The 26,448-nt window shown below is 44.1% G+C and overlaps 1 protein-coding gene and 1 long non-coding RNA gene across 20 annotated transcripts in view; one reads left to right on the plus strand and one right to left on the minus strand.

Moving 5' to 3' along the window:
• The window catches only part of LOC146348398 (uncharacterized), a 62,421-nt gene that overhangs the window by 4,824 nt on the left and 31,149 nt on the right, over positions 1-26,448 (plus strand). For 9 of the 14 annotated variants that reach the window (XR_014790613.1, XR_014790617.1, XR_014790612.1 and 6 more), the window contains exon 2: positions 104-4,364. This is a non-coding gene — a long non-coding RNA (uncharacterized LOC146348398). The remainder of the gene's footprint in view (positions 1-103; positions 4,365-26,448) is intronic. The other 5 variants (XR_014790625.1, XR_014790621.1, XR_014790624.1 and 2 more) reach the window with 4 other exon arrangements.
• The window catches only part of BAK1 (BCL2 antagonist/killer 1), a 62,729-nt gene continuing 43,294 nt past the window's right edge, over positions 7,014-26,448 (minus strand). For all 6 annotated transcript variants that reach the window (XM_084852988.1, XM_084852987.1, XM_084852986.1 and 3 more), the window contains 4 exons: positions 24,793-24,922; positions 24,540-24,683; positions 20,951-21,131; positions 7,014-13,495 (listed from right to left, as the gene is read on the minus strand). In XM_084852988.1, coding sequence (XP_084709114.1) covers positions 13,391-13,495; positions 20,951-21,131; positions 24,540-24,683; positions 24,793-24,922 — 560 coding nt within the window. In that variant the 3' untranslated portion in view covers positions 7,014-13,390. The remainder of the gene's footprint in view (positions 13,496-20,950; positions 21,132-24,539; positions 24,684-24,792; positions 24,923-26,448) is intronic.

Genomic DNA, 26,448 nt, shown 5'->3' on the forward strand with positions numbered 1-26,448 from the left:
GCCTGCCTTATCCTTTTTTCTTGCTGCCTTTGTCAAAAAAATAAATAAAAAATAGGCTGCTTTGCATACTTACACAGTTCTTTGTGCTTGTTTCTCTGCAAAGTGTTTTGTGTTTAGTTTAGTTTTGATTTGATTTCAACAATTCACTACAGTGGTTTTAAAGAAGTAGTAATGGAAGCAAACCTGCAGGATTCCTGCTTATGGAGCAGAGGAAGCGAACAATGCTGTTCAAGATCAGGGATGCCTTTTCAGCACGGGATAGATACCACAGCTATGCGAAACTCATAGCTCCATCTTCCCTCAAAGTGTCCTGACACTGTGCACACCAATGAGATGTTCCTGCAGCCAAGCAGTGCCAGAGAAGTGGGATTTCATTTTGTCTACAAAATGCACAAGCATCTCGGAAAAAGAGGTCAGTAAGTCTCACTTTACCACTCCTAGCACCATTGAGTTTGCCTCCAGTGCTTGAACCAGAGAAAAATGAGAATGTACTCATCATAACCACCAGCCCAAACACTGTTGAGCACTTGCCATGTTGGCAAATGGGGAGCTGTGCACTCAAACTTGAGTGAGATCATAATCTATTCTTAAGCATCCTGTCTCATAGCAGGTTGAGCAGACACCCATAAAAAGATAGACAGAGAATGCTACCAGCTGCTATCACAGAGCTCTCTCTCTCCTTCTTTGTTCAGTAGAAATAGTAACAAAAGATAAAGAGCCCTCGTAAAAAGGGCAGCTGTCTAACCTGCCACGCCTTATAACGTTAGTTAACACAACCTCTCAATCTTATTTATTAAAACAACAATCAAGGCTACAACAAATTAGAAGTGTGCACATTCGGTTCTTTAATTAAAGCAAGATTGGAGTGTGGAAATTTAAGTCCAAAACTAGTCTGGAGCTCCCTAATGGGCCTAAATTCATCAGATTAACCTTCATTAGTTAAACCTCCATCAGACTTTTAAACCAGCTGTTCTAGAGGAAGGAAGGAAGGGGAAACTGAGGCCCAATTTAAATGCAACACCAGGCAGGCATGAAGAGCATACGTGTGTGGCGTTGCCTGCAGCCTGAGTCATTTAAACCAAGCCCTCAGCTCCCATGAGTGCATAAGACACCAGCACCATGCCCATTGAGGCCATGGACCCCTGGCTTGTTCATTTATTTAAAGCATTTTTTACCCCACTCTTAGCCAGAAAGGCTCTCAGAGCAGCTTACAAATATCAGGAGTAAGACAGTACTACTCAGGCTTACCGTAGAACTCACATGACACACAAGGAAAAGGAATGGGGAGGGAGGAGGAAAAAAGCAAGCTTCTTTCTTTAGGCTACCGTGCTTACAATGACCAGCTGGGATGGAAAAAGTTCAAGTAGCCTGAAGGAATGGCTGCTAGTCAAGTGTCAGTTGAGGAGATCCAAAGGCAGCTGGACTCTCAGCAGAGGCAGTGGAATAGCCCTGCTGCCCTTCTCTCCTGTTCTTTTGTACCTTGATGGAATGGCTGCTGGCTATTAGTTCTGTGTGCACAGCTGGGTGCATGAGGTTCTGCCTAGGTGTTTGTTGTTGTTTTACAACATCGTATTTAAATCAGCCTAAGCGGTTACCTCTGCAAAGCAGATCCTGAAAGCGCAGCTGCTGTTGTGCTGGTTATATGGCCCACAAGTAACTGCTCCTTTCTGTGATGTGGATAATAAATGAAATGGGAGATCCCCAGTACGGGTGGATGAGTTTGGATGGGCATTATAGCCACATCTGCTCTAATTCTAGTACTCATTATTTATTTTTCTTTATTTGAAGTATTTATGACATTCTGTCTTTATGCATCTTGTAACATTTTACTGGGAACTTTTGATCCTCTTTGATGCAACTTGATCTGTTCAATATTACTTCAGGTAGCACCTAGCCCTTCCTGTGCTGCAGGTTGCTAAATCAATTTCATCTTTGCAATAAGCTCCTATACACTCATACTACAGACATGCTATTATTTTATTTTATTTTTTAACCACCCTTCATTCTTGCAGATAAAAAAAGCATGTCTAGAATTTTTCTATGCATCTACACCATTTGAATCCCAGTAAATGGAGTGCTGATTTGGGCTTGGGGCAATCTGGGCTCAAATTCCAGCTTAGCCCCAGATTGATTTATTTGGATCAGTTTTACTAACCTCAGTTCCCCTTCTATAGAATTGTAACAACAATTTCCTTTGCAAGGTCCATAAGATACGGAAATGTCATTTATCCACTTAGCCTTTCGGGATAAGGCAGGCCATATATTAAAATACATTAACAATAATGGCAATTCTGTATGTCCATATGGCAAACTCTCATAGCAAATTTAAACATGGACCCCAGTCTTTAGCCATATCTGCAAAGTACTCCTGTCCTCTTACTTTGAGTATGCTCAAATTTTCTCCATTGCCTGGTTGAAAATAGGCATAATTAATATATTTTGGAAATGCTTCCTAGTGGCAGATTAGCTGTAAAATTAGACCAAATGGGTAAGTGGAAAACACTAGTGAAGATGGAGCATGCAGAAAAAGGTGAAGAATGCATAACATAAGAAGAGCCCTTCTGGATCAAACCAAAGGCCTATGTAGTTCAGCATTTTGTCACCAGATGCCAATGGGAAACCCACAAACAAGACATAAAGACAGTAAGAACCCTCCTGCTCATGTTCCTCAGTAGCTGGTATAAAGAAGCATATAGCCTCTGATACTGGAGGTAATGCATAGCCATCCTGACCGGTAGCCATGCCCACAACCCTGTGTGGAGAGGGAATGAAGTCTTTGTACCCAGTTGGGCAGCGCCCTGTAGTTAATGTTTGGAATGTCACTGAGATAGGTGTGTGTGTTCGTTCCAGAATCCTCTGTGAGCCCTTTTAGCGGCTGCAGATGCTGTTAGAGCCAAATAGCATCAGTGGGAATGATTGGCACCCAAGTAGGCATCTAGAGTTCGCATGTGTGGGATGAAAACTAGGTGACTTTGTTTTTAGACTGCTTTCATTGATGTTATTTGATATTGTCTCTCTTATTTTTATTATAGTGTTTGTATTTTTACTCAGATTGTAAACCATCTTGGAGATTTTATAGAAAGATGGGATAGGAATCATAACAAATAAGCAAATTTAGAATGTTTGAGCAACCTGATGCCCTCCAGATATGTTGGACTGTAACTCCCATAATTCCTATCCCAGCCAGCATGGGTAGCCAAACATCTGGAGGGCATCAGGTTGGGGAAGGCTGCCTTTGGTCATGCAAGTATCCAGCATGGTTCAGCTTTTTCCTACAGAAATGGTGGGTGGTGCAGTCCTACCAGCTCCCAAATTGTTCCGGTGTGTAATAAAAATGCACAAAACATGGTTTGATCAGGCAGGCCTGGAGTTTTCATCACATATGGAATGGCTGTTCCAGAGATGGCAGTGGCAACTTCCAGTCAGAATTGCCATGCTCTGAAGTAAGTTTGCTAGTAAGCATGTTTAGGATTGCACCAACAGTGCAACCCTATAGATGTCTACTCAGAAGTAAGGCCAGTTGAATTCAATGCGTTCAGGTAAATGTGGATAGGACTGCAGCAGAAATCTGTCTTTTCACTTGGGATTTTCCAAGCTAGTAGCCAATACTTCTCTTATGGCTGTTTAAGTTAATCGCCTTTTCCTTCTTCATTAATTGCTTGTCTCTTCCAATTTACTTTGTCTTTGCGCATCAAATTGCTTATGTGGGAGATCCTTAGAGTAGAAAAAGTAGGAGGGGAAATGCATATTAATGCTGCTGTCCTTCACCCTACCCTGCAACTAACATTATCAATAGATGTTTGTTATGTGGATTCTTAGGTGATGACAGCAGCCATGGGTGCCTTTCACAGGCTTAGGCTGGTGAACTGGCTATGTCTGCTCCTCTCTGTTAGAGATCTGGCCTTATTCATCTCTTCTTTGGTAACTTCATTGCATTGACTTAAGAGCAGTGTGCTTTGTTTGAGGCTGCCTTTAACAATAATTTGGAAGCTATAGCTAGTGTAGAAAGAACCCTATCTCTTGACAGGGATGAGCTACAGGAAACATATTACCTTTTATGTTGTATTTTGTGTTTTTAATTTTTTGTGAACCTCCCAGAGAGTTTTGGCTATTGGGCGATACAGAAATGAAATAAATACTACCCCTTATTTGGCTCAACTGTACTAGTTCTGTTTGCTTCTAGGGCCACTTCAGAATGCTGATGTTCACCTTTAAAGCCCTTCACAACCTAGGGACTTTCGGGACCACCTCCTTCAGTATGTTTCTCCCAGCCCCTTTACTCATCTCCAGTGAAAGCTGATTGGAAGGAAGCAATACCAGAGCAGTGACTCATACAGAGATGCGGGGGGCACTCTTCTCAGGAGGTAGGATACTTGCAGTGCATCTGATCTCCACATCCATGCAGATGCTGAAGCTATCTGCACACCAGTGAATGAATGATGTGGCCCACATTCAGTGGTGAGCTGTGGGAATAGGGAGAGTCAACCAGGAGTGCAACCAGCACAGGGCCCAAGTATTCAGCAAGCACATACATCAGGTGTCCCCAGCTTTCTTGAGTCAGTAAGCAGATCTGGAATTTTGAGAGAACGTCATCAGTTCTCACAAAAATGGCTACCACAGAAGGGGGCTTGCCTATTCATAAAATGGCTGCCATGGTGGGCATGGCAGATGACAAAACACTCATTTCCCAGAAGGCAAACTAGGGATACTAAAAGAAAAGTAACTTGTCCAAGAACTCTTTTGAACCCAACTAAAGATGGCGCTGGAGGGCAGAACTTTCCTTTGAGAAAGAAGAACAAAATAGGGGCAGGGAACATGGTGGGTGCGAAGAGGTGTCCACGGGCACCACGTTAGAGACTCCAGATATACATAGACATAGTTTTATGTTGGTTTATAGTTTAGTTTATAGAATAGTTTATCCATATTCTCTTTCAAGGGATAATCTATACTTGTAGTGGAATCATTTCTCTCAGATTTAAGGCCAATATAGGTCTCTGTCACTTGCGAGAAGAATGAATGGAAGTGTCCACAGACCCAGAGAATCAGGAGTAGGACTCCACAGGCTTGACTTTCATTCAGGGGCCCTGTCCAGGCATTCATGTCTTTTTGTTCACCTGAATGTTCCTGCTTGTTCACCTGTGTTTGTTTTGGAAGCTTCTTCGGAGCCAAGACTGACATGGTCTTGTTCCTGCAGGTATTTCTCGTGCCAACCAAGTCTAGCTTGTCAGTTTTGAGCTTTTTGAGGAGCAGGATGGGAGCATGCAGGTACTCTATAACATCATGGGCAGGTTGGACTGTGCATCCGCCACTGACCGTTACCTGAACAGTGTTGAACAAGTGGCAAGCGTAGCAGCAACCCAGCTGTTCCAGTGCCACACTAGGAACTGCTAATCCCCCAGTTGGAGTGGCAAGGCAGGCCCATTAGAAACAGGGTTGAACAAGCTACCCATGGGAAAGTTTAGGGAGGAAAAATGCTATTTGGGAGCTCCTGAGAACTTGAAAAGGAAAAAATCTATACACTGTCCCTGTGTAGTTTGAGTTCTGGAACCATATTACATTGGTAAAGGCAGAATAAGGGGAAGGCTTGGAGACAACTCGGTTTACAACTGTGGTTTGAGTTTTCTCCACATTGGCTGAACCAATCGCCTCCAAAAGAACAGATGAACCGATCTGTCCAAGGCCAGAGAGAACTGGCTTGCTTAGCAAATCTTCCCCTATGTATATCCCATATTGTGATTTACTGTCAGTAGTGACTATTCATTGCAATTTCTTATTCCAGCTCTTGAGAAATGCACAGAACACGTTTTCTAGAGCAAGTGTTAGAGTGGGTGTAGGGAAGTGTGGCCCTCCAGATCTTGTTGGGAAGATCCCAGCTCTCATCAGCCCTAGCCGGCCTGGCCAATGGGAATGGATGATGGGAGTTGTAGTTCCAACATCTAAGGAGGGCTAAGGTTCCACATCCCTGCTTAGTCAGATAGCTTTTGATGCTCAGAAAGGGAAGGGCCTCCAAAGAAGACCATTGACAAGTTTGCTTTTATGCAGTAGTCACAGCTGTGTACACAGGGTAATGTAAGAGGGGAGGCCAAGGGGTAGGACTGTGGTCCTAGAAGTAATGCTTTGAGAACATAAAAACTAATGCTCCCAATATTTTTATAGGCCAAGTGCAACTGCCCTAACCCTGTGCTAGGACGGTTCTAAGAATGTACTGCTAGGAGTTACATCACTGCCAATCCTGAAATGGAATAAGGGATTCCATCTCTTAAATCCCCTAACTATTCAAGAGCAACCCTGAAGGCCAAGCTCTGCAATGTGGGTCACGCTGCCCTTGCAGCATGCCAGAGAAGTGTACAAGTCTCATGGCTTTAGAGGCCCAACTTGTGCCTTTTCCACATTTGAGTTCAGTAATACCAAGGCTTGGGGTTGCGATCCATAGTCATGTCTGATGCTTGCAGGATACACCACTGACTCAAAAGAATATGCTCCTGCCAACTCTTTGTTTCAGCTGAGATTGTCATGCAAAGTCATTACCATCCTAATTGTACTGACAGGGAATGGAGTATAAAAACTACTTCCCCCCCAAATCTACTCCCAAGACTCCTCCCCATAGCTCAAACAGTTGTGTTTGCTGGGGAGTCCCAGTATGGAAAAGGACTGCCCATACCCTTAATTCAGTCATGTGTGGATTCAGAGCTGTCAGAAGTATCAATGTGAGCTCCTGCAGTGGTCTGGAAGGGCGAAAGCTGAAATTGGGTCAGCATCCAAGGCCAAGGTCATGACTGAACAGAGATCAACAACACATACGAATTGTACCAAGTGCAAGGTAGAAGCACACAGTTGGTTTTCATAAACTGTACAGCCTCATGTGTAAGTGGAAAGATGGGGCTTAGAAAGAAAAACTCCACTTTTCTAGAGATCGATCAGCCTTTTATATCAGAAAGCGCACAACACAACCGCCTCCCTACATAGCTCTTCAGAGCAGAAGAAAACCCTTAAGTAATGCCTTCTATCTGAAGTTCATGTTCATACACTTTTATTTTGAAATATATATATTACAGCTACTACTATTTAACATTTATTTAGTGCCAATAGTGTGCTAGGCACTTCACAATTTAAGGATTTTTTAAAAGTACATAAAAATACAGCTTTCCAGTAAACAACCCAGTGCATTCCCCATGGATACACCATGCAATGAATGCTTGATTGCTCATTTGGGGTGAGAAAAGAGGCACGTTTTCTGCATGTAGCACCACCCATGGAGGGGTCATTTCCTTTTTTCTCTGATGGAGGTAGAATGGAATATGATTGGGGTCTTTTTTTGCTTGATGTATGAATGATTGCCTTATTTACCCAAGTCCAATAGAAGCACCCCCTTTCCTGGTCTTTTGAAACTAAATACTAGGTATCATTCCAAATACTAACGCAATGCCAATAGCAGATGGTATTGTTATGATCTTTCTCCCCCCAAAACCCATCATTCAGGATCGGAATTCAGAACTGCCAGTTCTCCGAAGTTCTGGCCATGTGTACCTCAGCGCCATCAAGCCAAACTAAGTGATACAAAGTTTGCAGCTTTTTTATGGAAGAGGTTCTCTTTTCCTCCGGCAATTTACATTCCCGGCAATTGCCTTGGAGTTAGGTAAAGAAGATACTGAAATATAAGGAAAAGATTCTGCCTGATCTGCAGATGTACTGGGTACCTCTAGACCATTGATTGGCTTCATTCCCTTTGAATCCCTGAGGGAAAGGGGTTGTTAAAGCTGGGTGTGACATACGGAAAATAATAAGCAGCCTTTTAAATATAATACAAAGCAAAGAAAGGCAAACGTATAGCTACGTTATGGCTTCAAGTATGTACGTAAAAAAAAAAAACCCTTCCCCAAAGATTTCCCCAATGGTTCAAGTGGTTCCGATTGCTGGGTAAGTCCCTGTTTGGGAAGGCACTGCCCCCACCTTTCATAGATACAGATTCAGAGCTGCTCCAGCGGTCACCGGGAGGATGCGTAATGCTCTAGAGGGGTAACGGCTCCTGTGGCTCAGATGGGGGGTTTAAGTAATTCCTTAAGGAAATGATTTGCGTGAAGGCAAGTGGAGTGCTAATGAATGACTTCAAAATGGGGCGAGTGAGTGGGGAATTCACTGCTAGCTAGGGAAAATTCAAATACTGCTGACAAACTCCCAGAAACCTGGCCTTTTGTTTTGTGTTCTTCACATGCTAAAGGGATAAATGGAATTTCTCAAGCCAACATGTTGGCAAGGATCAAGCTGCGTCTCTAGCCAGGACTACATGTACTCCATGCTTTAAAAGTTAAAATGCTGTGCCCAGGCAATCCAAATTCTGTGCCAAAAATTCTGCAGCCAATAAGACTTAAAGTACATCTGCATAAATTCCTATTTTGCAGAATTTAGTCTGGTTTTGCTAGCCATGGGGAGGAATAAGAAGCTATGTAGGTCACTGAAGCCCCACTGCCAACCATTAGAAGTCTTACTGAACCACCTGTTTGGCTTCTGAGATTTTGGCAGGCATTGCCCACACAGTTTCAAACATATCTTCATAGTCAAGAGGGCTAGAAACGTGCCTAATTTTTTTTTTAAAAAAGAGAAGCTGAGATTCTCAAGAAGCTGAATTCTGCACCCAGTACCTTGTCCTGTGTTTCTGTAGTTCTGCAGCTTACACCCACCGTACCTGTATCTGTTAAAATGCCAGATATACATTTCAGTCACTTACATATTTTTCAGGTTGGTCCTAAATGATAGATCAACAATATGGACATCCTGAAAATGTGAAACAGCTTGGGACTATGCAAGCTTTTGACCTGCACAGAATCCATCATCCGGTAAAAACAAATGGCTAATTGGAGCAATTCCAGTTTCAAACATGCTCCTTATCTACCATCTACTTCTGTTAGCTATTTCCACCAAAAAAGAGAGCGATTTCCACTGGCCTGCCTCCCAGGTTTGCTTTCTTCACTTGAATTGTCTACTAACCCAGCTCCTGAGCCTCTCACAGAACATGTACCTATAAAGCTATGGGGTAACAGCAAAACTCTCCTACCCCAGTATAAAAAGTTCTCATTTCCTCAGTTGCCCCACAAGTTGTCTGCCAGGTCCTCCCTGGGAACAAAAATAACTCATGATGGATTCAAGGCGGTAGCTGCTTAGTAGGAGCAGTTCCTGTAGTAGTTCTACCTCTCCTCCAAATAGTACCATGGCAGTTGGCAGCTTTGGACTTCATCAAACTGTGTGGGGAATCCTGGGACACTCAGTTCCTATGCAACGGGCCAGGCCAGTGCCTTTGAAGCAATAACGATTCTGTAGCAGATCAGAGGTGTGGGACCACAAGTCCCATCGTTCATGACCGCTGGCTGGAGCGGATGGGAGTTGTCCAACACAGCAGGAGGGCACCAGGTTGTGGGAAGGCTGCCCTATAACAAGATTCAGCGGGCTATTCTAATTAATTTGTTTTTACTAATGAGTAGCAGATATCCCTCCACCTGATGGCAGGAGACTGGGGCTGATTCCACCCATAGCAGCAAGAGTGGGAATGTGAAAACTCCCATTCATATCAGAACTTGCAAGAGAGGAGAGAAGGTGGGCACAGGACCTTCTCCTGCACCAGGGCAACCCAAATTCTGCCATTAAAGTTAATTATCCAAGTTTGCATATATGCACTTATTCTATTTATAGTACAGTATCATTTATTCCCTTATATTAGTCAATGGAAAATGCAAAGTGTTGTACAGGTGGCTGAAAACTTGCCACCCAGGCCTGCTTCTGAGATGTTATCAGGCATCCTCTATGCGTTTGCAGGCTTGTCTTCACTGCTTTAAGACTTAATTCACAGAGTCAGCCCAAGACATTTAGCTGCCTCAGGTACAGCAGCAAATGCACCCCCCTGCCCCAGCTTATGGGGCATAGTAGTTAAGGCTAGTCAAGTTATTTTGGCACCCGAGGCAGAAAATCCTAGAAGGACCTCTCCCCATTCTTGGCAGTAAAAACCAACAACAGTTTGCTGTCCTTTCATGACATCCCAGATAAGCTGCCTGAAGTGACTACCTCCCTTTGCCTAACGGTAGGGCCAGCCCTCTCAACTCTGTACTCACACGGGTGCGATTGTGACCTTCATATAACCCTGACTATGGCAATGCAGTAATGGCAGATGGGGTGGGTAAGAAAAACTATTGCTGCTCAGCATAAAAGAATCACCCAGAATGCCAGAATCCTAGTCCTGAATGTGGCAACCCTACCACTGATGACAGCGAACAAGCTTGTACCAGAGTGCACTAGAAATTGTCTAGGGCACAAGGGCTAAACAACACCTAAGAAAGTATAAGCCCATTCCATTACAGGCTCCACCCACCCGCGGCCACCATTTTCTGCCTGTTTGTACACTTCTCAGCACGAGCTATGGGAGTCTCTGCCTTCCTCTGAAGCAAACCTGAGCATTCTGAGGTAGAATCCTGCCAAGGGAAAATGACATAGGGGAGGGGGGAGATGCGGAAAACTGAAGCTGCCTTTCACCTAGAAGATTAGTAGGGCTAAGAGAAGCTCCAGAAGGAAGTTCTTGAGGAAAAGTTCCTAGCCCATGCCCAGAACTAGAAAAGCAGAAAGAAGCCACAAGGGAGACTCCACATCATTTGCCAGCAGCCTTGCTCTCTACCAGAAGCCCAGCACCAGGAAGAATGTTTTCCTTCTTCAGTGTTTTGGGCTTTGTGTAAGTTCTTGTTACAGACTGCCTTATATTAAAGGGCTTGGGAAAAACAACATGGACAGCTGTTTTTGCCCAGGATCAGTGGACTACCAGAGAGAGGGACCTCCTACAAGGATAGCGCACAGTTGAAGAACAGGACAAGCTTCAAGCAAACCAGTAGTAGTCACTATACAGTCTACTATTTTGGCCTGGGTGGCATTATTACCACCATCATAGAGGTCTTGGGCACATATCCAGAGATGCTTACTCTGCGTACTGTGGGTCAGCCTTCCCATCTGGTGCCCTCTAGCTGTGTTGGACTACAACTCCCACCATCCACAGCCAGCTGGGTGATGGGAATTGTGGTCCAACACAACTGGAGGGTGCCAGGTTGGGGAATGCTGCTGTAGACACAACTCTTATATCTTAAGATATACTATAAGACCGGTGGGCAGAAAGATCTCCAGATATTTTGAACTTCGGCTCCCAGCATTCCAGCTGACAGGGGCTTCTGGGAGTGAAAATCCCAAACATCTGGAGATCTACCTTCTGCCCACTCCTGCTATAAGCTATCCACTCTTAAGTTGAAGGAAATTGACTAGGTGAGGCACATAATCCATTCTAACTCTTAAAGGCTTTAGAAAGAGCTCATTTGTAACAGTTTCTGGAAATGGCTTTTCTCTCAGCTTCTAAAAATAGAAAACATTGAAGTTGAAGTTGACCACAAGCATGCTCCTTGAAAACAAAATGGGTCTTACTTCAAAATAAGCTTGCATAGGGTGGGGTCGAAATGCAGGGTGTCAAGACGTACCCATGACAATTTTTTAAAGAACATAACCAAGTTTGAATATGGTTAGCCATTTTAAGAAAAAAAATATTTCTGACATATGTAGAGAGTCTAAGTTGGAGTGACTTAAAAAAAAACCTTCAAAAATGTACAGAGTACGCATGCATTGCTTTCAAGTCTTCTGCTTAATAGTTTTGGTAACAGAGAGTTATGAAAAAACTATTAAGCAGGTCTGACTTATAGCCTGTAAAGCAAAGAAACTCATAACGGTGTGTTTGAAATCCTCAAAAAGGACTCCAAGAAACAGTCTTTGAATGAGAAGCTACAGCTCTACACATTTGCCAGTCTACTGCTCAGGATACTGGATTTCCACTGAAATGCTTCATGAAACAGTTAAGATGAGCTCCAGTTAAGCATGTTCCAGAGGAAGTTAAGCACTTCTAAGTCCTATTGATTTCAATGTGAGTGTTAAACACATGCTCAACTTTACCACTAAAATCAGTAGGACAGGGATGGGGAATGTGTGGTGCTCCAGATGTTGTTGGACTACAACTTCCATCATCCCTGACCACTGACCCTGTTGGATGGGCTGATGGGAGTTGGAGTCCAACATATGGAGGGCGACATATCCCCCCCCCCCCGCAGTAGGACACGCAGACCGATTATCTGCCTGTTTACTCAGAAGCAAGTCTCACCAATTTCAATAACTCCCTGTATATGGGATTGTGGCCTTAAAAATGTGCTTAACATGGCTGGATCATGCCCATATATCTTAGGGGAAAGCAGAGGTTCCAATTCACATATTAGCAGGAAATCAAAGTAACTTTTCATCCATCATTTCTGTAAGGTAAATTTAACTTTTGGCTAGTGATTGTCAAAAGGGTAAACAATTACGATGGAATCTGAAAAAGAAACACGAAGTCTCAACTTCCCTTCCTTCCCCAGTCCCTAAAAACAAGTCTTCTCTCCCTCACCCACGCCCATGCACACAATACCTGTTCCTTTTCAAGGTGAACTGCAATGATGATAATATGCAGGGAACAGAGCAACATCCTTCGGAATCAACTGGAAGAGAAACAAGGCCCCATTCAAGCTCTTTAGCAAAGGCTGGCTTGCTCCACTGACAGATAAGGATTATTGCGGAGTAAGAAAAAGCAAGTGAGGTGATGACAAAAGATCCACTGACAAGTACTGAGAACTACACCTGGGCTAGGAAATAATCAGGTGGATGAAAGAGAGATCCACATCTCATGAAGTATTGCAGGGGTTATCTGTTTCCCTCTCCTCTAAAACATATTGCCTATATGGACATCCACAGATCTTAGAGAGTGCTAATGATGCAGATGATCCTTGGATAAATCCAGGGACAGAGCTACATGGCATCCCAATCACTCAGCTGTTAATGTCAGAACTAAAAAAGCTCATGGAGGCATAGGAATTGATCTAAGCACATATGCATGGAGCAAGCAATGATGCCACATGTTGCTCATGCAGATTCTGCTTTCCATGGGTATAAAACTGCAAAAGGCTACAATTAACACAGACCCAAGAATGTTCTGGAAAAGGATTTGTTCTTCTTAAGAGACGTCATGGAGGGAAGCGCATCCTTTTTCTCTCCTGCAGCACTGTGAACACCACCGCCTGTCATGTTTCTTACCACGGGTCCCCCACGGCCTCTTGAAGTAATAAATCCTGTCCCATGCTCAGTTCCACCCTTCCTTATAGTACTATGCTGTGAATCTTCTGTTTTGGAATCTCCGTGTGGATGATTTAACAAGTGTAGGCCATATTAGAAGGTGGCAAAACACATCGGGTTTCCTTTGGTTGTTCCTTGGATCCTCCTCCCTTTGAAAGCATCATCACAGAGGAATGAGTCAATGGCTGACATGCAAGTGGCCAGCAGCTCTTTTGTTCTGTCACTCCCTGAAAAAGCGCCGCACCACAAAATGGCCCAGCAAGATAATTGATGCCACTGCCACCACATACTTCCAGTAAACATTGCTTAAGTCCAGTGCTGCCACCTAGGGGAAACAAAAGTACTGTTAAATATAAAACAATAGGACAGTTTTCCCCAACCTGGTGCCTTCCAGATGTTTTTGACTACAATTCCCATCACCCCCAGGCAGCACAGTCAGGCTGTTCTAGATGTAGACATGCACTTATGGTCTTCAAACCTTAATAAGGGCTCCAAAGCACATATAGGAAAATTAATGAAAGCCATGTTTATATTTCCTATGTGACGGTCACTATACTTGTGTAATTTGCTGCTTATACAACTGCAGAGCATGCTCTGTGAATTCACATCCTATTTAGTTAGTTAGTTAGTTATAACATTTGTATCCTGCCCTATGTCATTAAGATCTCAGGGTGGCATACAGATAAAATAAATTTAAACAGTATAAAACAATAATTTAAACAGCTAAAAACTATTAAACCATTAAGCAAGCTAATACCAATTTAAAAATCTAAAACAGTAAAACAGTGTGCAACTTTAGGGAATGCATTTAGCCCTCAAAAGCTCTGGTGAAAAACTATGTTTTAACTTGGCATCAAAATGAAGCCAATGTCTGCACCAATCAGGCCTCCAAGGGGAGGGCATTCCACAACTGAGGTGCCACAACAGAGAAAGCCCTCTCCCACATCCCACCATAGTGTATGTCTTGCACTGGTGAGATGCAGAGGAGGGCTCCTCAAAGACGTCTCAATCCTCGGGCAGGCATATATAGGGGGAGGTGCTCCCTCAAATATCAAGGTCCCAAGCCGCTTAGGGCTTTAAATGTCATCACCAGCACCTTAAATTCCAACTGGAAGTTTATTAGCAGCCAGTGCAATTCCTTTAACTGGTGTTATATGATCTTTATGAGATGTTCCGGTCAACAGTCTACCTGCTGCATTTTGCACTAGCTACAAATTCTGATCCCTTCATGGATCACTGCCTTGTTGTGGCGAAGGGGCTTGCGTAACTCAGTGAAGCCATAAGCTATGCCGTGCAGGGCCACCCAAGATGGACAGGTCATGGCAGAGAGTTCTGACACAATGTGGTCCACTGGGGAAGGAAATGGCAACCCACTCCAGTATTCCTGCCAAGAAAACCCCATGGAACGTATCACAAGGCTAATAGATATGACGCTGGAAGATGAGCCCCTCAGGTCGGAAGGTGTCCAATATACTACTGGGGAAGGGCAGAGGGTATTTCCAAGTAGCGCCAGAAAGAGTGAAGCGGCTGGGCCAAAGCCGAAAGGACACTCAGCTGCGGATGTGTCTGGTGGTGAAAAGAAAGTCCGATGCTGTAAAGAACAATATTGTTTAGGAACCTGGAATGTAAGATCAATGAATCAAGGTAAGCTGGAGGTGGTTAAACATGAGATGGCAAGATTGAACATCGACATCTTGGGAATCAGCGAACTAAAATGGACAAGCATGGGCGAATTTAATTCAGGTGACCATTATAACTGCTACTGTGGGCAAGAATCCCTTAGAGGAAATGGAGTAGCACCCATAGTCAATAAAAGGGTGGGAAAAGCAGTACTGGGGTACAATCTCAGAAACGGTAGAATGATCTCAGTACGAATCCAAGGCAAACATTCAACATCACAGTAATTCAAGTCTATGCCCCAACCACTGAGGCTGAAGAAGTTGAGGTTGATCGGTTCTGTGAAGACCTACAACACCTTCTAGAACTAACACCAAAAAAAGATGTCCTTTTCATCATAGGGGATTGGAATGCTAAAGCAGAAAGTCAAGAAATCACCAGCATAACAGGCAAGCATGGCCTTGGTGTACAAAATGAAGCAGGACAAAGACTAATAAAGTTTTGCCAAGAGAACACGCTGATCATAGCAAACACTCTTTTCCAACAGCACAAGAGGCGACTCTACACATGGACATCACCAGATGGTCAATATCGAAATCAGATTGATTATGTACTTTGCAGCCAAAGATGGAGAAGCTCTATACAGTCAGTAAAAACAAGACCTGGAGCAGACTGTGCCTCAGATCATGAGCTTCTTGTTGCAAAATTCCGGCTTAGATTGAAGAACGTAGGGAAAACCACTAAACCATTCAGGTATGACCTAAATCATACCCCTTATGAATAAGCAGTGGAGGTGAGGAATAGATTTAAGGGATTAGACCTGATAGACAGAGCGCATGAGGAACTATGGACAGAGGTCCATAACATTGTTCAGGAGGCAGCAACTCAATCCATCCCAAAGAAAAAGAAATGCAAGAAAGCAAAGTGGCTGTCTGAGGCTTTACAAGTAGCTGAAGAAAGAATGGAAGCGAAAAGCAAGGGAGAAAGGGGAAGATATATCCAACTGAATGAAGAGTTCCAGAGAATAGCAAGGAGAGACAAGAAGGCCTTCTTAAATGAACAACGCAAAGAAATCGAGGAAAACAACAGAATGGGAAAGACTAGAGATCTTTTCAAGAAAATCGGAGATCTCAAGGGAACGTTTTGTGCAAAGACGGGCATGATAAAGGACAAAGAAGGCAGGGACCTAACAGCAGCAGATGAGATTAAGAAGAGGTGGCAAGAATACACAGAAGAACTATACAGGAAAGATCTTAATGTCCCTGATAGCCATGATAGTGCGCTCACTGAACTTGAGCTGGACATCCTAGAGAGTGAAGTCAAGTGGGCCTTAGGAAGCATTACTAACAACAAAGCTAGCGAAGATGACAGTATTCACTAGAGATCAAATTGTCAACATTCGCTGGATCATGGAGAAAGGAAGAGAATTCCAGAAAAACGTCTATTTCTGCTTCATTGACTACGCTAAAGCCTTTGATTGTGTGGATCACAACAAACTCTGGCAAATTCTTAAAGAGATGGGAGTACCAGACCACCTTACCTGTCTCCTGAGAAACCTGTACAAGGGTCAAGAAGGAACAGTAAGAACCAGACATGGAACAACCGATTGGTTCAAAATTGGGAAAGCAGTACAACAAGGCTGCATATTGTCACCCTGCTTATTTAACTTATATGCAGAGTACATCATGAGAAATGCTGGGTTGGATGAATCACAGGTCGGAATTCAGATTGCCAGGAGAATTATCAACAACCTCAGAGATGCAAACGATACCACCCTAATGGCAGAAAGCGAAGAGGATCTAAAGAGCCTCTTGTTGAGGGTGAAACTGGGGAGTGCAAAAGCTGGTTTGAAACGCAACATCAAAAAAAACTAAGATCATGGCATCTGGCCCCATCACTTCCTGGCATATAGAAGGGGAAGAAATTGAAGCAGTGACGGATTTTATTTTCTTGGGCTCCAAGATCACCGCAGACGGTGACTGTAGCCATGAAATTAAAAGATGATTGCACCTTGGGAGGAAAGCTATGGCAAACCTAGACAGCATAGTAAGAAGCAGAGATATCACCTTGCCGACAGAGGTCCGTATAATCAAAGCTATGGTTTTCCCAGTAGTAATGTATGGCTGTGAGAGCTGGACTATAAGGAAGGCTGAGCGCCGAAGAATCGATGCTTTCGAACTGTGGTGCTGGAGAAGACTCTTACGAGTCCCCCAGACTGCAAGGAGGTCCAATCAGTCAATCCTAAAGGAAATCAACCCTGACTGCTCATTGGAAGGACAGATGCTGAAGCGCAAATATTTTGGCCACCTAATGCGAAGAGAAAAGTCACTGGAAAAGACCCTGATGCTGGGAAAGATTGAAGGCAAAAGGAGAAGGGGATGGCAGAGGATGAGATTGCTAGATAGCATCACCGATGCAATGAATATGAAGTTGAGCACACCATGGGAGAGAGTGGAGGACAGGAAGGCCTGGCGTGCTATGGTCTATGGGGTCACGAAGAGTTGGACATGACTGAACAACTGAACAACAACAACAACAAAAACTTCTGAGTCATCTTCAAGGGTAGCCCCATGTAAAGTGCATTGCAGTAGTCTGATCAGGAAGTTACCAGCACATGAACTACTGTGGCTAGGTTATCCCTGTTTAGGAAAGGCCGTAGCTAGTAGATCAGCTGAAGCTGGCCCCAAGTACTCCGGGTCATGGAGTCCACCTGGGGCTCCAGTGACAGGAACAGATCTAGGAGTACTCCCAAGCTTCACACCTGCTCCTTCAAGGGGAGTGAAACTCCATCCAGGACAGGTTGCTTACCCAATTCCCAGGCTTGGGAATCACCAGTCCACAGAGCTTCTGTCTTGTCAGGATTTAGCTTCTGTTTACTGGCCCTCATCCAGCCCATTACAGCCACCAGGCACTGGTCCAGCACGTTCACCACCCCAGCTGACTCCAACAACAAGGCGAAGTGAGCTGAGCATCACCAGTGTACTGGTGACACCCCACCCCAACACTCCTAGTGACTTCACCCAACGGCTTCATATAAATGTTGGAACAGCATGGGGGATAAACTAGAACCCTGTGGCACCCTATAGCTTAATAGCCATGGGGCAGAACAGGAATCCCCCAATACCACTCTCTGGAATCAGCTCTGCAGGTAGGAGCGGAATCTCTGTAACACAGTGTCCCCAATTCCCATCCTGCAGAGCCGATCCAGTAAGACACCATGATCAATGGTATCAAAAGCTGCTGGAGATACAGGAAGGAAGATCAACAGGGTAGCACTCCCCCTGTCTTTCACCAGGAGTAGGTCATCAGTCAGAGCAACCAAGGCTGTTTCAGTGCTGTATCGTGGCCTGCAACCAGACTGAAATGGGTCCAGAGAATCAGTTTCTTCCAAGAACATCTGAAGCTGCCCAGTCACCACATGCTCAAGCACCTTGCCCCAAAAGGTGATATTAGCAATGGGGCGATAGTTCTCACATACCTCTGGGTCCAGGGAGGTCTTCTTCAGGAGAGGGCACACCACAGCCTCTTTCAAGGTGGCAGGCACCACTCCCTGACAGAGTGAAGCATTTACCACCCCCTGGACCCACCCAGTCACTCCACCCCTGCTAGATCGTATTAGCCAAGATGGGCAAGGGTCAAGCTTACATGTGGTGGGACAGACTGATTCAAGCATCTTGTCCACATCATCAGGCAGCAACAACTGAAACTGATCCCAGGAAACACAACCAGACAGAACACTGGACTCCTCCCCAGACTCAGTGATAACTGTGGCATCAAGTTCTGAGCAAATACGCATGAGATCCTTGCACAAGTTCATGTGATGAATTACGTACATGTACAAACTGTGACACATTTTCCTAATTTCCAAGTAGGAAATGTGTAAAACGGGCCTCAAATGCCTTGAGATTAGAGATGTAAAATTTCTGTACATTTTGAGGCCATGGAAAAAAAACTTTTTTTTCGGGGGGGGGGGGGGTCAGAAAAATGGGAAATTTTGGAAAAATTTAAAAATAAGCAATAGTTTGTTTTTTTTAGCATTCTTTACAGATCTAAAATCACTTTGTTGCTTTAAGACAGCCTTCCCCAACCTGGTGCGCTTCAGATATTTTGGACTTCAGCTCCCATCAGCCCCAGGCAGCATGGCCAATGGTCAGGAATGCTGGGCACTGTAGTCCAAAACATCTAGAGGTCACCAAGGTGAGGAGGGCTGCTTTAGGAATACAAAGCAGTCTTTCTGTTCCTAAAGTTATTTTATGTGTGACTTAATTTGCTCATAATCATTATATTTTAAAACTTTTAAAACTTTTAAAAGTAAACTCAGTACATTTCTAATTATTGTCTGAATACATTAGAGCTACATTAAATTACAGCATCAGAAACACAGGACTTGATAGAACAAAACCCAAACTATCAAGAATGCATATTTACTGTCAAGAATGCACAATGGTGACTACTCACATGTTGGGAAACTGAGCATAAATGTCTATCAGTAAAATAGACCTTAGATCAATAGTTTGAATAAGGAATGAAAGAACTAACTATGATGGGAATCTGACAGAAAGGATTAAAAAATATTTTCCCCCATGGCTTCATTATTCCAGACATTTTATATCTGTCTTTCTATAAAAGTGTTCTTATCACATAGTCTTTAGAAATCATTTGGGGGGAGTGAAGCCTGGGTAACAATATATGAATACTTTGTCTTAAATTCTAAAAGAAAATATTTCATAATCCAATATGGTGAAAATATTTCATAATCCAATATGGTGAAAATATTTCATAATCCAATATGGTGAAAATATTTCATAATCCAATGTTGTGAAAATATTTCATAATCCAATATTCCACACACCCCGCCCCAAATGGTCCTGAGAAAAAAACCTGTTGCCCCCCCCTAATTTTCCTGGCTTCTTTCCGGGCCTTCACGTCTCTACATGACATACGGGGTCTGCTTCTGCTGAGGGACACCTGGGGCAGGCAAAGTCATGCTGCATATGAGGAGACTGGGGCAGAGGCGCTGCAGCCAAAGAGGTGGAGGATGAGGCGTGAGGGAGAGCAGCCCCTGGCCCCTGCTATCAAAAGCTGGCAGCAGGCAGCACAAATGCACCTGGACCATCAGAGAAACGGCTGCAAAAGAAGCCCGGGTGCAGACCCCGCAGCTCAGGGATAAACCACATCCTTTCGGTCAGGGCTCGGCATGTCCAGGGGACAATTCCCCCCGCCCCAAACCCACTGGGGGACGCACCCTGCCCCTCTCGCTGTGCTGCTGAATGCGCTGCAAAAATGCTTCGATGCAGCAGCAAATATGGGCTGCTTTTTCCGTTTTGCCGCCATACTGCCAAATTTCAGCAGCAAACCACAGCTTGCTTCCCCTTAATACAGGGGTGGGCAACTTACACCGCTCAAAGGCCATTTTGACCGCTGGCACAGGTTGAAGTCTTTGGGCCACCACACAGCCTGGACCCAAACCAAGAGCAAACTAAAAATAAAGTGCCAAAATGGCCGGTTCGCCACTGAAATTCGGTGGCAAGCCACTCTGTAGTGCGACAATGCTTAATTTTTGCTTGTCTCCAAGGGAAATTTAACCCTTTTAATGCTCCACAGCGGCTATGGAGCATGAAAGGGGCCAAATTTAGCCTGTAATTGGCAATTTGGGCACTCCATAACCAATAATTGGGGGGGGGGGTTAAAAATCCTTTATGTGGCCTACATGTGTGTTGCCCACCTCTGCCTTAACGCAAGAGAAAATCAGCCCTTTTTGGCTGCTGCGCTGCCAAATTCCTGCAAATTCAGCAGTGGTGGGTTAGGGTTAGATGTAGAAGGTACCAATTTCAATTCCTGGCATCTCCAAGCAGGCTGGGAAAGCCCGTCTGAAATTCTGAAGAGCCATTGCCGGTCACTGTAGACAATAGGGAGTGAGGTGGAGCAATGGTCTGAGCTGGTATAAAGCCCTTTTCCTAGGAGCCCTGTAGAAAGGGGCAGACCTGCCATTGGCTTCACAGCCTTGAAGTCTATGGGCAAGGGAGGAGACTTAGCACCAGTCCACAAGCCCTATCCCAGATCAGAGCCAGCATACTTTCATGTGAAGAGAAGCAAGCGAGGGGTTCTGTGCATGTCTGTGTTTAAAAAGCACTCATCCGGGATGGCTCCTGGGTTCACTTACCCATCCACCTTGCTGGGCAATCCACCGGGCGATGTTGTTGCGAAGCACAAAGTCAGCGATGTAGCGCGCAATTTTCCGTAGGAAGCCGGTCAACCCATGCTGGTAGACATGGATTGCCATCCTGTAGCCAAAGCCCAGAAGTGCTATCACACGACCCCAGTTTATGCCGCTGTCAAACAAACTGTGGAAAAAATGTTTTTGTTTTTTTTTTTAAACGGGCTATTTTTATGGCTGGCTCTTGGCTGCCCCTCTATTGGGACACTGCTTGTTCTCATGCTGCTGTCTGCAATAAAGGAACTCCGGGGCACCCAGGCATTCGAAACTATGCTAGTGTGAGCAAAGCCGAGGCACCTATGCTTCCACAAGGCATATTCTAACAACCCTGTGTATTATTAAGGGAGAAAGAATCCATATCCGTGCCTCGACCACAACCACCAAGATCTTGTTCAAGCTATTCCTCTGATTTATGTAATTAACAGAATGCCCGGCTCCTGCTAAAACTTAGGCACTTTTCATTTGGACACCTTCCTTGAGTTAAAACATGCACTTCTTGGATGGGACGCCCCAAGGGTTCTCAAGTCCTGCCACTCCTCTAGAAGTGGGACTTAGGCCTGGTCTATACAAACAGCAGCAGGAGGAGGAAGAGTCCTGTGGTGAAAGAATGGATTGTATTTCAGACTGTGATGAGGGATGACATTTTTGAATGCTCCCCTGCTTTAAAAAATGCCCTGCAATCCAAAAAATAAGCAGAACAGGAAGTGAACTGGGATAGAATCCAACTAAGTTCTATGAGGAAAGATAGAAGGAACTGGGTATGCTTAGCCTAGAGAAAACTGAAGGCAGATATGACAACACTTTTCAAGTACCTAAAGGGTAGTCCCACAGAATCAGACCACAGCCTGTTCTCAAAATAATGTGCTTAAGTTACAGGAAGGCAGATTTTGGTTGAACATCAGGAAAAGCTTCCTAATGGTCAGAGCGGTCAGACAATGGAACCAACTGCCTAAGGAGGTGGTGGGCTCTCCGTTGCTGGAGGTATTTAAGAAAGGCTGGATAGCCACCTACCAGGGATGCTTTACACAGTATTCCTGCACTGAGCAGGGGGTTGAACTCGATAACCTAAATAGCCCCTTCCAACTCTATGATTCTATAAAAACATACTGCACTCTAGAGCAGCCTTCCCCAAACTGGTGCCTCCAGATGTGCTGAACTACAAGTGTACCACAGTCAGCATGGGTAGCTGAGGGACGTTGGGAGTTGTAGTCCAACACATGTAGAGGGCAACAGGTTGGGGAAGGCTGCTATAGAACTGAGAAGCAAAGCTAAGACACCACTTGTTTAAGCCTTTGGCAACACCTGTTAGCGAAAAAGGGCTTGTGAAGCCCACACAAAGGCAAGAGATACCTTCTTCTATATTACGCCTACTCCAGCTACTAAAACTTTAGGATAAGCTCTGCTCTCGGCACCACAATCTAGAGGTAAGTAGCAGGGCCTTTTCTGTGGTGGCACTATCTACAGAACTCTATCACCCCATCCTGCTGCATGCCTCCACAGAGGTTTATCCACTCTGTTTGGCTGATTGGCTAACATTGCTATTGTGATTTGTTTTTGTTCTTATCTTTGATTTCAAAGTGTTTCTGAATTTTATATGGATTTTAATGCGGTTGTTAGCTGCCTGGAAAACCGCTTTGGCCAACTGGTCAGATAATATTTTTACAATAGCATTTAAAAACAACAACAACTGCACTCAACATTATAAGAGGAAATCAGAATTATGACACAGCTGGATGCCACACTGCATAACCCTGGAGGTTTGTGCTGCAGGAAGTTAAGCAGGCATAGTATGGAATGGAGAGGGTTCACATATATTACTACTGAAAAGAAAGAAAAGTAGAGCACTGTAGGTTAATTTACCTGGTTGTAGTACAATGACCACCCCAAGGTGGTAAATCAGTGAGAACAACGCCACTTGGCTTCCCCAGGAAGGGAGAGCAGGAAGAGAGGACAGAAGAGACAGTTAAACAACATTAACAGAGAACAGAAAGCAGAGAGGTGTGCACCTACATGTAGCTGTGTATATGCTCTGCTGTGTATATGCTGTGTATATTGTGTGGGGACTTTGGCAGAAAGTGAGAGAACGTGTGAGTGATACACCTGACCCAAACCCTTCTTTTGGCATTCCCCACTACGGACAAGGTCAGGGCTCTCCAAAGCTACTCATCCAGTTAATGCTGTCACTCTAATGTCTGTTCTTGTATAATTTTTACGAACTGAGTATTGTATTGATACATGATTGGTGGTTTTGATTATTTAGTAACAACTCAGTCCTATGCAAGTCCTATGCAAGTTTAGACAGAAAAAAAGTCCTTCAACTCCCAGCATTCCCAAGCCAGCATGGTTGGCTGGGGAACACTGGGAGTTGTGGGACTTTTTTTCCCTGTCTAAACGTGCATAGGGCTGCACTCTCAGGAAAAGAAGAGCTGGTCCTCCAGGGTTCCCTAGTTGGCCACGCCCCCTCCCCATAGCCCCATCCCCTCACCGCCACTCATTTGGTGGTTTCCTGATGTTTGCACAGTTTTTCCCCCCATTCCAAAAGGCTGAAATGCCCCTCCTAAGGCTTAGTTACCGACAGTAAGAGCTTGAAGCTAAAGTAAGCTGGTAATTTTTGAATTCTGTCCCTGCCCTATTTTGCCACTGGCACCACCCACCACTGGAGTGCGGCCCCCAAGAGCTTCTCTGAAATGGAATTTGGCCTCAAGCTGAAAGGGGGTCAACCTCATACGTAGATATCTGGAGGTGTTTGGTTTTTATAAACTCAGGAAAACTGGACTTTCCATTCAGGCTCATTAGAGACAGATAAATCAGAAGCAACAGAGCTTTGTGGCACTTTAAAGACTAACAACTTTATTATGGCATAAGATTTCATGGACTTAGAATCCACTTCAGCAGTGGACTATAGTCTATGAAAGCTTATGGCTTAATAAACGTGTTAGTCTTTAAGGTAGGGGCCAAAAGACTTGTTGTTTTTGCTGCAACAGACTAATCTGGCTGACCCTCTGGAAACAAATACATCACAGATGCTGTTAGATGGCTCCTATGTCATGAGCCCATCTAGACCTGCCCCCAAGTGAATTACAACAGCCTTTGAACACTCTAAAGGTCCACATGCCACTTAGAAAGCATGTGCAATGCAGACAGAAATAGCAATCTTCCTGTAATAGCAACAGGAATATATTTAAAATCCAGAAGCTGGATTCTGGAACTGAGGTGGCACTCAGCACTGAACACCCTTGCAAAATGTCTGGAGGAGTATCTAGTTAAAGCAACAGCTGCTGCCCAGTGGCTTAAGACTCTGAGGAAGCAAAGAACTGAGAGCGGGGCTTAAACAGCTTTGAGCTGATGGGATGATCTGCTAACAGCTTGTATAAGTCATTCACATATTTAGCCTTGATCTGCCCCATTCTTATGAGGGCTACATTCAAGAACTCCTCATGAAAGAAGAGGAATCCAGCCTCTCACTCCCTGCCTGACCTACCTGAAGGGTATGTTGACGAAATAATGAAGCTGGGTGGCTCCGTGCCTGACCTACCTGGAGGCAATGTTGATGAAATAATCATAGGCGTTGTCCATCGTTGGCTGCAGCGACTTAAGCATATCAGAGAACTCTTTGTCATAGCGTTCATTGATGTCATCGGCAATGATGACCAGGCGCCTGCCCACCTGGCTGGGGATGCTGACCATAAGACAAATGAAACAGTGAGATAGGAATGTGGAGGCAGGCAGACATTTGGCCACATCTTGTGTTTTGGGAGGGAACAGGGTTTAAAATCTATTCACTCTACCTGTCTGGTTCCTGATGGATCTCAGCTATTTCTGGGTCATCTAGAACATCCCCCTCAGTACGCTCCTGCTGATATCGATAGAAAACATAGCTCTGGAACACCTGCTCAGTCTCCTGAGCCACCTGGTCTTCTGCAGAAGAGACAAAAAGGGAGTATCAGGAAGCAGCAACTCCATCAATACTCTAGATTTATAATCTAGTGAGAGCTGAAGCATATTCTCTAGATGCTAAAGAATATGCTTCAGCTCTCATTATAGATATATCCATTTAGAAGACAGAGTGGACCAATTGCCTGATGTGGTATGGCAACCCTTAGATGGGTGCTTCATTTCCCAAATCATAGCAAGTAAGAGGCCTAAATGGCCTTAGACTCAAGTTTCTAAAAGACTGCCTTCTCCCATATGAACCTGCTCAACAACAGGGATCTTCTCTGGGTTCCTCCCTTTTGGAGATTAGGCCACTGGCTACTGCAGAAAGGGACTTTTCTGTAGTGGCACCCCAACTCCCTCCCTAAATATGTGTTCTTTGCACTTCCTTTGCTGTCTTCAAGGTGGCAGGCAAGGTCTGTCCTGTTCTCTCATGCCTTTAATGACTTTTAAGTATAAGAGACACTTTAATTTGTCCTTCTACTGTATAATAAATATTGAATCTAGATTCTTATATACTATTCTCATTTTTATCCGTTGCTGTACTCATTTCTAGAATAGTCGTTTTGGTGACACTTTGAGGACCTTTGGTGAAAAGATGGGAAATAAATACTATAAATAAATAAGGTGGTATTAGTTTTGATGCACCACCACAATATCCAGGAGTTGGAAGTAAGGCTCAGGGAAATATCATGGCAAGAAAATTATTGGGGTGGAAAGAGATAATGACTCCCTAGCATAAAACGACTCCTGTGCAATCCAATATAGTGAACACAAGAGGGCAGTGCAAAGCAAAAAAAACATGTTGAAAGGGAGGGTACAGGAGAGAACCAAAAATTCAAAGATACTAACACATTCTATGAAGGTCCAAATGAGACACAGTGTTAATTGTACCAATGGGAGTTATTCTTGAAATGCATATAGCAGCTTCAGAAAGCATTCTATGGCACCATGTGGACACGTATAACAATAAAGGGTATTAGTTCTAACCAGGGATGCACAAGTCTGTTTCAGTTTCGACAACTTTCTAACTTTTTGAAGTGCAAATTTGTTCCACCAGTTTCAGCATCAGTTTGCAGGGTTTTTTGGTTAGAAGTCTGCACAAAAACTCAAACATATTTCTCCCAATGTCTTCTGTTTTGTATGCATTTTTGTACACCTTTCTCCTAATGTATTGGGAGAAACGCATACAAAACTGATTATATTTTTATACACATTACTCCTGATGTGCACAAAATGCATACAACGATTGATCCCAGAACTGCATTGCAAAATTCAAGGGGTGCAGAAACTGAAGGATAACTGCATTCCAGTTCACATACTAGTTCTGTAAGTGAGAATTAGGTTGGTTTGTATTAAAAGGTGAACCAAACAAATTTTTCCCCTATCCCTGCTTCTAACTGCTGGATAGCTATTCACATGCTCAAGTGAAAGCCAGCGTGGTATAGTGGATAGAGAGAGTGTCAGATTTGGGAAGCTTGGGTTCAAATCCCAGCTCAGCCACAAAGTTC

The sequence above is a fragment of the Heloderma suspectum genome, chromosome 4 (assembly GCF_057233095.1).
Source record: "Heloderma suspectum isolate Gila_16-S chromosome 4, 16-S_ref, whole genome shotgun sequence".
NCBI lineage: Eukaryota > Metazoa > Chordata > Lepidosauria > Squamata > Helodermatidae > Heloderma > Heloderma suspectum.